General features: G+C 30.6%; 1 protein-coding gene across 13 annotated transcripts in view; it reads left to right on the forward strand.

Annotated features, from left to right (window-relative positions):
* Positions 1-15,165, forward strand: part of LOC116766665 (sorbin and SH3 domain-containing protein 1) — a 93,170-nt gene that overhangs the window by 43,464 nt on the left and 34,541 nt on the right. For 10 of the 13 annotated variants that reach the window (XM_061521458.1, XM_061521460.1, XM_061521461.1 and 7 more), the window contains one exon: positions 8,471-8,518. The exons of the other annotated variants lie outside the window; for them this stretch is intronic. In XM_061521458.1, the coding sequence (XP_061377442.1) occupies positions 8,471-8,518 (48 nt within the window). The remainder of the gene's footprint in view (positions 1-8,470; positions 8,519-15,165) is intronic. 13 annotated transcript variants of the gene reach the window in all.

The following is a 15,165-nucleotide window of genomic DNA, read 5'->3' on the forward strand; positions in this document are numbered from 1 at the left end:
GGCTGATGGCTCCGCATACAAGGTGCTATCAAGTTCTGCTTGTATAATTCATTGTTATAAAGTTTCTAACATTAAGTTTACTAAAAGAACTACCTTTTCAGTAGTTTTTATATAAATGGAGACTAAAACACACATACATATACATGTTCACGTTTATATTTATCACGTATTTTAAGGTCTACTAGCTCAGATTTTCATTGATTTTCGTTATAGCTGTTATGAGACAATATTATGAAGTAATAGAGCAGGGATAGAGTGCGAATTGATGTCAAAGGTCGTTTGACGCCGACGAAACTTTATATTAATTGTATCTGATCATGTGTTAACTGAAATACATTGTGTCCTACATACGTGGTCTGTAATGTAACATTTATAGATAATGTTGTTATTAATATATAACCGTAAAAATACATAACGAAAAACTCTACCGCCTTTACTATATATTGAAGTATGTTTTTTATATAAAATTAGCTGACGAAAAGACGAAAAAATTTAAGTGAATATCATTTGTATAAAAACGTTAATTTTTACACGGACGAAGCAGCGGTAACGGCTCGCTTGAAATAAATAATCCGAGTTAAAAATCAGCTCTACAATAATTTTAATCCGCATATGTGTAACTGACTCATTTAGCTCGCAATTGTTTTACTAGATGTGAAAATTACGAATTATTCTTGACATGATAGTTTTGAATGAAAAAGTAGAAAAATGATATAAATTACTACACAAAAGGTATACAGTTCGTTCAAATGAGGTGTTTCGCGCGATTTATATGTCCACGCTGTCTGGAAACTAGGGAGGACGGATAAAAGTTTATTTCGAGGTATTTTGTACCAGTTTATTTTTGGCCCTTCCTGTCTCAACGACGATCTGCAAATTTAAGGGCAGCACGTAACATTTTCAATGAAAATAGGAATATGTAGCACACTCATTCACCCACGTTTCATTTTGTTTCTATACATAGAAATACATATATGTTTTGAAGATTTTGTTGAAATTCTTATATAAAAAAAAGATGCCGTGATAACATTAAATTCGATTCAATGAAATCTCAGTTGATGACGTGCCGCTGATAAGCAAATTGCATTAAAATGAAATTAGAATCGAACGTCAACTATTAAAACGGACGGAGTTCAGCTTCGTGATACACACAGATCGTATCTCACCATGATATTTCCATTGTTTTCCCTTTTTCCATATCGCGTCATGCGTTATCAATGGGCGACACATCAGTCGCTGGCCAGCCGTCGCACAGGACGCACGTTGGCTTGAACCTTAATTTTCCGCGAATTTTCATACATTTAATAGGTAATGCGTTCTACAGCTATGTTTGGTTAAGTGATGTGTGTGTACAAGTGATCGGATTACAGGACAACCCCCATTTCGCGATGTAAGTGGATTAAACTAGAGTTTTTTTTTTTTAAATAGTGACGCGACATTATTATCGTATGTCGAAGGTCGATGTTTTTATCTATTATCGATGTTTTTTTTTTATATCTTTTCCTTTAGCATGTTTATTTTTAAATCGGCAGACTAAAATATAAATTAAATTGTCAGTTTATTATGGATTATCAGTTTTATAAAGGTTTAATAAAAATAAATCGTATTACGTCTGTCTGCTGCGATTGCTCCGTTTTTCTTGTTTTTACTTATTGTATATCTGGCTAAACTTAGAATCACAAATCCATTTCTGAGTAGATAATTTTGTTTTAACAAATACTGTTTCGTACATTTTTGTGAGCCCGCATAAAGACGCTAATAATTAGGTTAAGAATCACTTCAACCCTTTTCAGTGCTATTTTGGCAAACTTGGAATTCACTCATTTTTTTTTTTTTAATATCATTACTTATGTAATGATATTAAAATTATATTAGATGATAATAAACAACCAATCGTATTTCATCGCTAAGGATTCTTAGACGGAAAAGCATTTCCTCGGTTACTTCAGACAACAGTCACCTACATATTAGAGTTTGGTTAAATCGGTTTAATTGTTTTTAAGTTATTATTGTAACTAACACACACGCAAATAAACTTTCGCCTAAATAATGTTAGTAGGGTAGTTTAGTAGGTTATTTTGAATGTGAAATTTTTCGTATGTCACGAATTATATTTTTATAAAACAAATGTCATCTTGAATTCGAATATAAAATCGCAGCGCAACTTATTTGTACTGCTTCTTAATGTACACTGGAATTATTTGTCGTGGAAAAATTTATCCATAAATTAAAGTCACGTCACTTCAATGTTCGCTGAAATTTACCAAAATGTGAAGATTCATTTATAATTTAATTAAAATACAATGAAATTTATTGTACAGTGTAAAATAATAAAATTGATCTCATTATGTCTGTCATATTTATATGCATATGTATATATATAACACAATTTTAATTTTAAGCTATCATATAAATTCGTAAAAAAAATCTGTCTTAAGATACGACTTGGGAAATAAAATGCTATTATTAAAGTAATATATATTTTAAGTTACACTAATATGGCACACGTATTAGAAAGTTAGTCTAAACGTTTGTAAGACATTTGATGAGACTAAGAGAAAAATGTGTATTGCAAACAATTGTCTATGTCATAGTTCTAACATCAGTCTACCGTCTAAGTTGGTAATACCGGTTCTAATCAAAACGTTATTCACAAACAATGTGGCACAATTTACGCGTTAAACATGTTTTTCTATACAAATTCTAAATAACATGAAGTTATGTGAATTTTCTGCCAAGTGTTTCGCATAAGGGTTGTTACAGGCGGAGTCACTTCAAGGGATGAGTTAGACTAATGCTGAACCGCAATTACCCTTAATGAAACAAAAGAGCCACCTCTTTGTCCCGTGATCAGTAATTGGCTATTGTTACGGAATATTGTAATTATATCTGATTGATACATACGTTATAATATACTGTAAAACATTTTTAATAGCATGTACGATAATAAAAAAATCTGTCATTATACTGTCATAATATATTTACAAAATATGTCGTTGTGTAAAGTTGACGTGTTTGTCATTGTAATATGAAATAAAAAACTTTTCGCGTGTCCGCATCAAGTGTTCTGTGCAGTATATATTTTTCCAATCACAAGTCGAGGACGTTATCTCAAATCGGATGTAATTCAATACACCATCCTCTCCGCTAAACTACTTCCCCGCTCGACTTTAAACGCGTTAAAAATAAATCCCTTGGACAAACTTTATAATTAAAACTCTTTCATTCTTTCTGTTTCAGAAGAATGTCAACATAAGCTAATATAGTTTTTGTACAAAAAATGTTAGTATTTTCTTTCTTTGATTTCTCCATATAACTATTTAAATGTACCCGAAAATTCCTTACTAATATAAAAGGTAGTGCCGACGTCATGGTCGTATATGTAGGTCATGGTTGTAACACACCCAGTTGATGGCGCCAGTAATCCTTTTACTTATAATTCTAGTATAAAATACATCCATTCATTATGCGTTAGGTTTGTGGGAATTGTTACTGAATGTTCCTACGTAAATCCTAATTAGCATTCGATATACCCGCCGCTTGTCTACCATAGCCTTTTAAAGATAGAAGTGGATAAAAAGAAATCTCAATGCACGTTTACAGAATAACAAATATAACTAAAGGGTTATCTGATGGTTTGCTCCGTGCCTACAAAAACCGTCTTTGAATTGTATACGTAAATAAAAAATATATGTGAATAAAAAACTAATTAACGTAAGCCCTATCCCTTGATGAAATATTTTATACAGTTTCGTTTTTTAATATCACAAGGAGCTGGCGTTAATTAATTAACATCGCGACTCGGTCAGGTCAAATGAATTGAGATGTGACTTTTAAGTAAAAAATAAACTACAAGTAAATGGTTTTTCGACAATATAAAGATGAATTCACTGAAGATAACGTTGAGTTAATAAATACGTTAGCATATTTGAATATTAATTGCGTTATAATATAAGGTTTTTGATAAAATTTGACAGATGATTCCGAAATTAATTTTAATAACTGCTTTGACAGTTTTAGTTATAGATATAATTTGAGCAACGGAAAAAGAAGATATGTGTAAAAGCTATGCTGCCTCATTTCGTGGCAGAGATATCTCGTTATTCGCGTAAATAACGCGACAAAACTATAAAGCAAAGGGTTTTCTTTGCACTGTACAGTCGAGATGGATTTTGATCCCCGTTGCTTTGCAAAGAGGATACTGTGCAGCGATTTTTCCAATCTCCGTCTCTCCTTTCTTGTCGTGATTAAGAAATGTGAAACTTCGATGTCAAAGGTGAACCCGGCCAGGCTATCATTTGTCACGCCTTTGTTTTTTTTTCCTTTAATGACCATGAAACACGGATATAAGTTTAACGTCACCATAATATATACAGTTACAAATATTGTGATTAAAAAAAAGATATATATTATAATTGTTTTCCAAACAAACTATTAACGGTCTATTTCCGTTTGAAATGTTACTTAAATGAAATAATAATTTTGGAGCTTAATTAAAACGATCAGCCAATTTATTACAATGAGGATGTATTCATGTACATGCTCGTAAAAAACTTTATTCCAAATAAACCAGTAAACAATAATAAAAATAAAGCTGTTCTCTGTTTATCCCATAAGCGTTGTTACTATCAGCATATTGAATTTTTCTACAACATAAATTGTGGCAGTAATAAAAACAAATGGTCTCCTTTACATAGCGCCGCTCAGGTAGCGACGATATTGAAAAGGTCTCGCGAATAACATATCAAGTTATGTACAGATAAGACGTATTTTTTTTATATTTAACAAATATCTAGAATTAACGATTTAATGATAATTGTTTTGTTATATACAAGACTATAACAATGTCAGAATGGATTGTGAATTTAGAACAATAGGGAATCTAGATTGGTGATTCAATGAACAGACCATGAAGAGCCAATTACAGAAATTTCCAACTCGGTATCCTAAAAGGCGGCTAATCGTTTGATAACAGAATGACGCATACATTCATTAGACTCAGTGGGTCATATTATTACCTCATGTTTCATCTCATAATAGCTTGAAATTTAACATTCAAAAGGGCCTCTTAGTTCATAGTAATATCTATATTAAAATACACCAAGGGAATAACGTATAACGGATTTTGTATTTGTACAAAATTATTAATACAGCGTAAAAGACATTTATTTTTTTTAGATATTATTTCTATATTTACCGTCGCATAAAACAAACTATAATTTGTCATATTAAAGAGAACGCAAGTTCAACTTAATCAATAAATATATAATTATTGAAAATAGCGACAAAAGCAATATATCTCAGCGAGATAACTTGACTCTGGATTACGCGAAATTGCTCTCACAGTTTACGAGGTTTTACTTGAAAACAGATTAAAATGCAGATCCCGCTGGGTTATTGCAACTGAAGATATCTACATACAAACATTCAAAGATAACTTTTATTTAATATTATTATATTTTATCTGACATTTAAATTGGTTCATGAACATTATAATTTTAAGTAAATAACTTTTTTAAACAATCTACTAACTTCTGTATGTATGTATAAAATCTTTATTTACATTGGTAAATGTCGTAGAAGAAAGTCATTAAATTTAACATAAAATAATTCCATCCCAATAAGTTATTCAATAAAATGAATAAACAACGCGTACAAAGCACACTTAGTTACATTTAATTCATGCGTATTTTTTTATTAAATCATTGATAATCATATGGGGTAGGGTATAGGCGCGGTTGATTCACACACTGAACAGGATCTGGGCTCTATTTGTGCGCTGACGCATTCATCTGTGACAGCCCTGCCCAATTCATGCTAGATCCTCGATATCTCATGTAAATCATGAAAATAATACCTACACTATAACTATATATATAACTTTGAGAATACAAATTGAGCTTTTATAACTATCATAAGTACTTTACAAAAATTTTAATTAAAATATTGTAAATGAAACTAGTATTATTCGGATTTACTACGCGGATTTTATTATTTAAAAACTACATAATCCCGACGTTTCGGTTACTTTGCAGCAACCGTGATCACGGGCAGACGAGGTGTCTAAAATATTGTAGTTTAAATTCAATTCGGATATATATTCCTTACACACATACCTACGTGTTAAAGTAATTTAAGGATATTTTAGTATAATTAATTTTAGTCTTGATGACAATTAAAAATACCCCGATGTCAGATACTTGAAGTTAATGTTTTTCATGTATGTAATTAATTTAGCGCGAAGAAAGCCTTTACTATCGATAACAAGAGAAAAAAAACATCACTATGTGTGAGATATTCATCCTAGCTAAATAATTGATTAATGTTTTCGAAAAGCCTGTTTTTGTCGCAGGATTGTAGCGAATCATATTCACGCAATTATAACACCCGTCCCTTACGCCACAGAGTATAACACGGAGGTAAATTAAATCATGTTATTTCAAATACGTTGAGCTTCCGTAATTAAAAGCGATAAGATAAAAGTAACGGAGGCCTAAAAGGATTGTAATGAACATTTATAACATTATAATAGATTTAACATATTATACTTAATGTTCGTAGGAGAATACCATAAAATATTATTGTTGTTTTAAATTAATTTTGGTAACTATTGTTTCGATGCAATACGTATCAATCACTTTATTAACTATATTCTGTCGCTTCGAAAACTTTTTAATTTTAATTAAATTTTCATGAATCGACTTCATGAAATTCAATTTCTTTGTATATAAATATATTTCGAACGGTTACAGTTATTTTTTATTATCATTAATATGGATTTTGAAAAAGAATTTTAATTAAATCTTATTCACATTAAAAAATCATTAAACACGAACTAATGGATATTTTATTTATTTTATGTGTCTCCTGTAAGTTAGATTGAATGCGATACATTTAAATATAGTTATATAATATGGGGAATACACATTACCTGATTATTTTAATATGACACTAGTCTAAATCCGTATGAAGTCGTCGGCCACGCCAATTGGCAGGCACCTGGTTGATTCATTTGCCCTGCTTATCTTATATTAGTGTCTTCTAACTTTACCAAGGTTTTGTAATCTATTTATTATCTGTAATAAACATAAAAGGCTATGTTTATAATTAACCTCGGTCATAATCCATAGAATAACCATGAATAATTTATAATATAATAACTACAGCCGCGTTCCGATCACAGTAATTATATATTAAATCTGTTATTTAACGTAAAATATTGATATAACCGAAACAAAATACTCAAAGATATTTGATTGACATTTGTAAAGGTCGCTACACACGTCTGGCTTTTAATAAAATAAATATTTATACAAGTATTTGAATAAAGAAGTGTTTAAAATGTCATTTAGGATCATTTAAAATGGTGGGGATATATTTAGTTATTATTTTAGATACAATTGATTGAAAAATAGTATATTTTTTTTGACTAAATATTTAACATGTCCACTGCAGGATAGATAAGTACAATGTCTTCCAAAATATTAAAATATATTCTCGGTGTTGGACTTTAGCAAGAGTCCGAGGGCTCTTATTATAATATTTTTTTGGGCGAAATCAAATCGGAGTACTGTCTTATACAATAATGATATTATACTGTTGTTACTCTTCACTTATCAAACAAGATATAATATAATGAAAAAATTCGTATAAATGAATAATAAATAACATCGTAGAATAAATGTAAATATTCACGCATAACAATAATTACTTCGTAGCAAGAGGTTCATTCAGAGCTAGGCTTTATAAACTTTAATCAAACTCAAATAAATGTTCAGTCAGAGCGAAATTCCAAGATATACAGTCCCGAATTCATCGTCTCAAACATACAAAGTATATTGTTTGATTATTCTGACCGTAGCTTTCACCGCGAACATTCTGTTAGTGTTAATTCAATATTTACTTAACGTTGGAGTGACGCATCCCTCACAGCCTTCACCTTACCGAACAGTTTTCTTATCACTCGCACCGTTAGCTATTTATATCCTCAATAATATTCACAACGTATTCTGTTTAATGTTTGATTAGAATAATTGTTTTTTAATGTTCACAAATCGTTGTAAGTTGTAATGTTCTATCTGTTATTAACTCGCGTATCGGCTCATCGCTGATAAATCAATTGATTGCAATTTTCTTCAACAATCGACCTTCATCTTACCGTCACTTGATTTCTCCGTACCACTTTAACAGATTACAGTGTCAATGTTCTATAATCTATATATATATATATATATTTTTTATCAAAATTTCTAGTGTAATGATGTCGCAGAATATTACTTTTTTCATTTCCGCATATAATTTAGCTGTACATTTTAATCACTTCGAGATAATGTTTCTTACGTATGGACAACATTGTTATCTTTTCCTGATAACACGACTACTGAAAATGCGTGAAAAAATCGGTTCGAATTTAAAAAATTGGGTACATTATATATAATTATAGTTTTTGATGGTTTTGATTGATTTACAGAGACCGTGATGATTGCTCCTACATTCAAGGCGCGTTCCTCGTCGCCAGGTATCGGTGTGAGGCTTGTGTTTGCTTAGTCCATATCCTAGTATTAGGTACTACCGTACTAATATAGTATGACATATCCTCCCAACATTATACCTCTATTGATGTCAAAGAGTTCACAACGAAATTCCTACATGTATGTATAATAACACACTAGTGACTGTGATACGGACTGTTAATAATGAAAATGTCAAGCTCGGAAATGACAAAGAATGTTAAAATTACCATAAGAATGGTATTAGCCTTGTAGTTCTATCGCTCGTGTGCTAAAACTTGGAAAAAAACTCGACATACAACATTATACGACTGGCTTTGTAAGAAAAGGTTATAATCATAGTTATCGATCCTGTATATAATTTTGAATAAAATATTTCGCTTAAAAAAATCAATATATTTTTATTCGTTGGAGTATACAAATTTTGTTATTGGCGGTTTTAGGTCGTGTCTATTAAGAGTTGAGAGACGGGCATTTTTTAAATCTATTAGATGTTAATGGACCGTTTTCTCGGTTGTATTTACTTTGGTAATAATTCATAAACCAGTGCGTGTTTGATCGTTTTATGGACTAATGTTTTTTGTTTGGTTTCGTATGTCTGCATGCTTTGTTTTTGTTTTACCTCTAACATGTGTCTAAGATTATAAACTACTTACCACCACATTGAATGGCGTGTATTTACAACACACACACAGAAATGTCTCAAATTTTATTACTTCATTATGTCTTTAAATATAAAGCATCGGTCAGGGTCACGCACAGTTAACTTGATCCATTTAAATATTGAAATCTAAGATAATAAATTACATTACAATTGAAGGTTGAATTAATATTATATATTACCTGTATTTTAATTTCTCAATCTATTTAACTCTATTTAAAATCTTTACTAGTAAAACAGAAGTGTATTGGACTGTTAATAATGTAACATTAAGTATTAAAGTCTTCATTGCATATAAAGCAACTAGTGTTATCTTTAATGATTTTTACAGCAATTTCCTTTAATATATATAATCAAAAGTATTATACCATAAAAGTGACCTACATGACACAATTTACCAGTAATGATAAGTTAAAAGATCATAAAAAGGACGCCCGTAAAACGACCATTAGCATTTCTTTATTACAGTGGACTTTACGATCGTATCCTGAAGGGTATGAATAGAATGTAAAATATTATAGTGTTTCTTCATATCATTATTGATAACGTTTTTTTTAAACATTGTTTTCAAATGTATCGCGTGTTTGTGTTTTCGGTAAACGTAACGCAAATTATGTAGAGTGGCAACCAGAGGTTCCAGGAAAACTACGAAACTTACGTATATGTGTATTATAATAAGAATTACATATTGAAACTTATATCCTATACTTAAGACTACATGATTGCCCCGATGTAAGGATAGCAATACCATTCCATAGCTTGTGTGGTATCAGGAATCTTCTGGTTCACACAGCTTGGTGTTCGTTCCGCGGAGTCAGCCACGTCACTCGTTATGTGATATTCTATCCATACAACGACGTTCATTTATTTTTTCATATGTTGCGCGTACGTAACACACAATGTATTGTGTACATTGCTTTTCAATTTTACAGTTTAGTATGCAAATCTATTGCTGAGTTAACTTGAGGTATGTGTAGGTTTTGAAATTAAATGTCATAGTTGTACTTAAGAAAACATATTAACAGTTTCCGTATAATGTGTTTAAGTAAGGTATTGAGTTGACGGTATATAAACGAAGTCTATTTTAACCTAGCTTTTAATTTTTTTATCTTATTTAGGTACTCCGCTTTAATTTTTTTTATAATGCAAAATATTTTTAATATGCATCACATATAAACTCGATTGTTAAGATCAAAAGAGAAAAATATCGAAAGTAGCAACCCCATATAGTTCAGATATAAAATTTGTAAGGACATGCTCTGTAAGTTTAATCTTTATTGAGCGATTTAAGAGTTTACTCCGTATTAAAACATAGGATTACATGGACACATATTTTTCACAGCGAAGTTTCATTGAGATTCTGAATGCATACCTTTGATAATTGCTGTCATGTAGTCATAATAAAGTAAAATGAATCGATTATTTATATACTAATTGCTAAACAGATTTTCTTGAACGAAGTCATTTTAAATGGAACATTATATTCAAATGTACAAAAAAAGTTGAAGAAACTGTAAAAGCATGTATTGGACCAAAGTCTGAATGAACAGATGTTTTTCAATTCCGTGACACAAGGTCAATATTTTATCAATTATTCAAGAGAGAATAAACTGTGGTCTAGAGAGATGGAAGATGAAATATTAATTTGTAATATAGTTTGACTTTCTTGTTTTGTATATTATATCAAGATTACCAAAATATATTTTGAATGCATTGAATTTCACATGAGAAGATATTTAGAAATAAATTTAAGGCATTTTTATCTCGGGGCCCGTCTGTTCTTTACGAAGTATGAAAAGAATGCATACATTATGAATATCCTATTTAATAATTTTGTATGTTAGAAAAATAACATTAAATCATAAGTGAAGGAAGTATGTAACAAACAGTTCTGCATAGGGAAAACCTCGAAGAAACAACATCATTCGGGACATCGAACGTGTTGAAAAAATAGGCACGTAGTTAGAATTACGTCAAGGAAATGATGCAAGGGTCATGTTAAGGGACTATACCTTGAAAGTGTAGCAGAAATATGTTAAAAATTAACGTGTTATTGTTAGAGAGTTGAAAATATTTGAAGAAGTTTTGCATTTTGTTGGTCACATTTTAAATATAAATTTAAAAGTATAGATTATTGTTGTTAGTGCTTCGCTCATGTGAAAACTTCTTTTACAAACCTTTTGAGGTGTTAAGCTTAAAATGCCATGACCTTCGGGGATCAGGGTAGCCTTATAGGTTCGAAGAACATTTATTAATAAACATCGTAGTGTAATGAGATCTTTGCGTTCTAGATATTTATAACTTCGTATACATTTTAACGAAGGACTCACCGCGAACATTATGGTTAATACAATGTCTGTAGGTAGTTAATAGGTGTAGTAGATGCAGTGCACAGGATACGAAGCACAACTGATCTCTTGTTATCTGATATACGGATGGAGATATATGAGGTTTGTGTCTTGTTTATTTGCTAGTTTTTCTCAAACTAACTTTATGGTAAGGACAATACTCATACTTCATTTAAAGAAAAATGTACATACATGTTAAAAGTTCTCAAAGTATTTTTAGGTCAAAAGAAATAAAAGTTTAGTTTTTATAAATAAATATAGCCGATCCCTTGAGACAAACACAATATTGGGTAATAAGCAATGTCTACTATTGATTTTAATGTGTTCCGTAAATAAAGATTGTTTATTTAAATGAATTTGTAACATTAGGCAGTACTATTTTATCGTGACATTCGATGTTCAATATCACGCAGGTCGTAAACTTGAGGCGGTCGTAAAAGGCGTCAAGGACTCAGTTAGGCCAAAGTTAATAGAATTTGTTCTGTTTAAATACAAATTTTAGATATCCAAATTGAAATTGAAATGATTAGATTTTGTGAATCTTCTGTTATAAAAAACGGTGCGAGCCTTTTAGTATGGCTAAAAATGTTATTTATTTTAGAATTTTCTTATAATACCTATAATCATTTATGTATAATTTTCCTCTATGCATACGTTCTTTTTATTTTATTAAATATTCTCTATAAAATTAAGACTTGGTTTATAACTACTGACAGCATCCTTCGGAAAATGTTAAGTGACTTGATAAAAGTAGTTTTTGAAATTTGAAAGTATTAAGCTTCTTTTAAAATTTTCTACATATAAAGATGTCTTCAATACCCTTCTCTTAGAGATCATTCCTTTATTTGAATCATTTATTCAGTTAAATATATGAAACGATAATCTTACCGAGTTAACAATCCACTATCTATATACATATTAATTATCACTGATATGTAGTTTGTATTGCTTCAAGGGCAACTTCGAGACACGACAAATTGAATTGTTTACTTAAATGTTTGAACACCATATATATTAACTAAATATTTATATTATAAGAGGTTTATACGTGTTATTCCAAACTATAGTTCAGTTAGAAATATTAGGGTAAAATAATTAAACATATCTACAGTACGTACATTTTTATAGACTATAACCATTACGCTCTAAATTTAGAGGTATCAGAGAACAATATAGTGAGACGACACGATAAGTATCAATTTAGATATAGATACAATTGTTAGAGCTGATTATATAAATATATCAGATTTGTTCTAAAACAAAGATTAGGCAAAGATATTAAATTTTTGAGTGACTTTTATCAAATTTAGTGATCAGAATATAAAACATTTAAAAAATCATTGATACAGACCGCGCCTCGCATTCAAACTTTACAATGATACAACACAAGATAAGCCAATAAATGTTTCGCATACATTTTGTTCATATATCACTTAAATTATATTGTTGAAAAATATAAAGTCTGTTTCACATAAGCGTTTTTTCAGTGGGTACTTTTATTTGAATTTAACCTGCAAAATCTAGCTGCGTTTACGCGTCAACGGTTTATCGAAGCCAATACGAGTAAAACGCTATAAAATGGACGTCAATCTGTAAGGGCACTAATCTGGGGGTGGCATGCCAGCGCCATGTCATGGGGAGACCCCATCCCACCCTCGTATTGTCACGTCAGCCCGTGTTGATGAACTTTTACTATGCACACCATTCTGTACTGTATTGTACTCGATTTTAATGTCCGTTTGATCTTTATCCATTTTATTCCGAAGTTTAATGCACTCTTAGTGTGAAATAGTATTAAAAGTAGTCTCTTTGTATGGTCGTTTTGAGCTGCACTTAATATTAATTTAAATATAAATTTTATTGTTCAAAAAGAACATTTTCTAATCTACATAAAGTGAAGGGAAGACTACTTCAGTTCTTTCTTTACATTTAAAAATAAAGACTTAATGAATTCTGATAACTCATTTTTCTTCTGAATACATCTTATGTTCAAACAGATGTTATCACGTAATACATATATTTGAGAAATTCTGTCAGTCCAATCCATTAAGGAAATATAATAGGTTCATTATATAGTTGCCATGAGATTATCGGTTATAACTAAATATAACTTTTTTATATTTTTTGCGTTGTCCGTGGCGTGGTGTCGTTCCAGCTGAGGCGTGTAACGACCTATTGGCCACCTACAGCAATAAGGATCCACTGCTTTAAAGTTTGCTACATTCTAAGACCTATTAAAACCTTATGCAGGCAATCCTACTGACAAAAACTTTTCTACATCTTATTTTGACTTCATCAAAGTTTTAAAGCGTCCAAGAAATAAAATCGGTTCATTTTGATGTATGTACGAGTATACAGCTAGATATTATCGAGGATGTATGAGGGATTTTATGTTACTATGTTTTCTCATAACATGCAGGCTTTTAGTTGTTCAATTGTATTTTATTTTGTTTTGCTTATTTTTCTTTGAAAGAAACTTATTATCCTGGTTAATATATAAAATATTAGATTAAATTTATTAGACATAAGCAAGTTTTAAAACAGAAAAATATTTAAAAATATTAGTTAGTAAAATTTGTTTAAGGACACGTTTTCGCGTTTAAAATTTAATTATAACATAACACTACAAGGCTTAGTGTATGACGACGAAATTTTCGGAACATTCTAACGAAGATCTGTTTTTAAATGGAAGGGTTTTGTTCCGTTAAGCCCTGTTTGATAACTTGACATATAGACATTTGAAAAAAAAGCACATTGTAATAACGTTTTATCAATTATCGACTGCACTTTACAATTTCTCAGGAAGGAACACGGAATTTGATGCAAAACTTTTTATATTCTAATTATGGTTATTGAATATACCGGTGGCTGTCTCCAACTCGTTAGAATATTAATGGTACATAATGCGTTCAGCATACTCGGTACAACTTTTTCCATTACGCTGCTCAGATTTACACTGTGAAATAAAAATAACCAAAACAAAATATCGCTGATCAAAAATTCAATGGAAGTTCGCCGTTGTCAATAAGTCTCCATGGCGAAGGTAATTTTAAGTTTATGTTATCATTCATATAATGTCTATAGAGCATTTGTTTGCTACACATTTCTAGTGTTGATTTTATACATTCAGGTATTATCTGATTATTAGATTAGCGAAAACTTTTCTGTCTTGGTAAACTGTCGCTGATTTAAAAGATAAACAAGAGTCCCAACCAATAAACCAGTAAAAGTGCCAAATGTACGTCGGTTTTTGGAGCTAAATCCGGTTTAACAAATTTTATGTAGGATGAATCCTTTCTGTCCAAGATGTAGAGAATGGTAGGAATAATTTTAATATACTTAACCCCCCATCAAGCATCAAATGATTGTGGTAGCATCCTAGTCTTAGCGCCTAATCCTCTTCTATAATTAGTGTCAGACTTGAACATATAGTGTCCATACCGAAGGTCGCTTTTGAATTTTTGAAATAAAAACTCGCAAAGAAAAAAGATTTAGGCATCTCAATTTCCCAAATGAAAAATACATTTGGTAAGATAGCCTTATTTATAAATGTGCAAAAAAACCTTATATTATGCAGAGAGTCCACAAAAGGTCTATCTCCGTAAAAGCTTCATTGTATCTTTATTGTTTGTTTTGTTCGATGTTA

The sequence above is a fragment of the Danaus plexippus genome, chromosome 10 (genome assembly GCF_018135715.1).
Source record: "Danaus plexippus chromosome 10, MEX_DaPlex, whole genome shotgun sequence".
NCBI classification, from domain to species: domain Eukaryota; kingdom Metazoa; phylum Arthropoda; class Insecta; order Lepidoptera; family Nymphalidae; genus Danaus; species Danaus plexippus.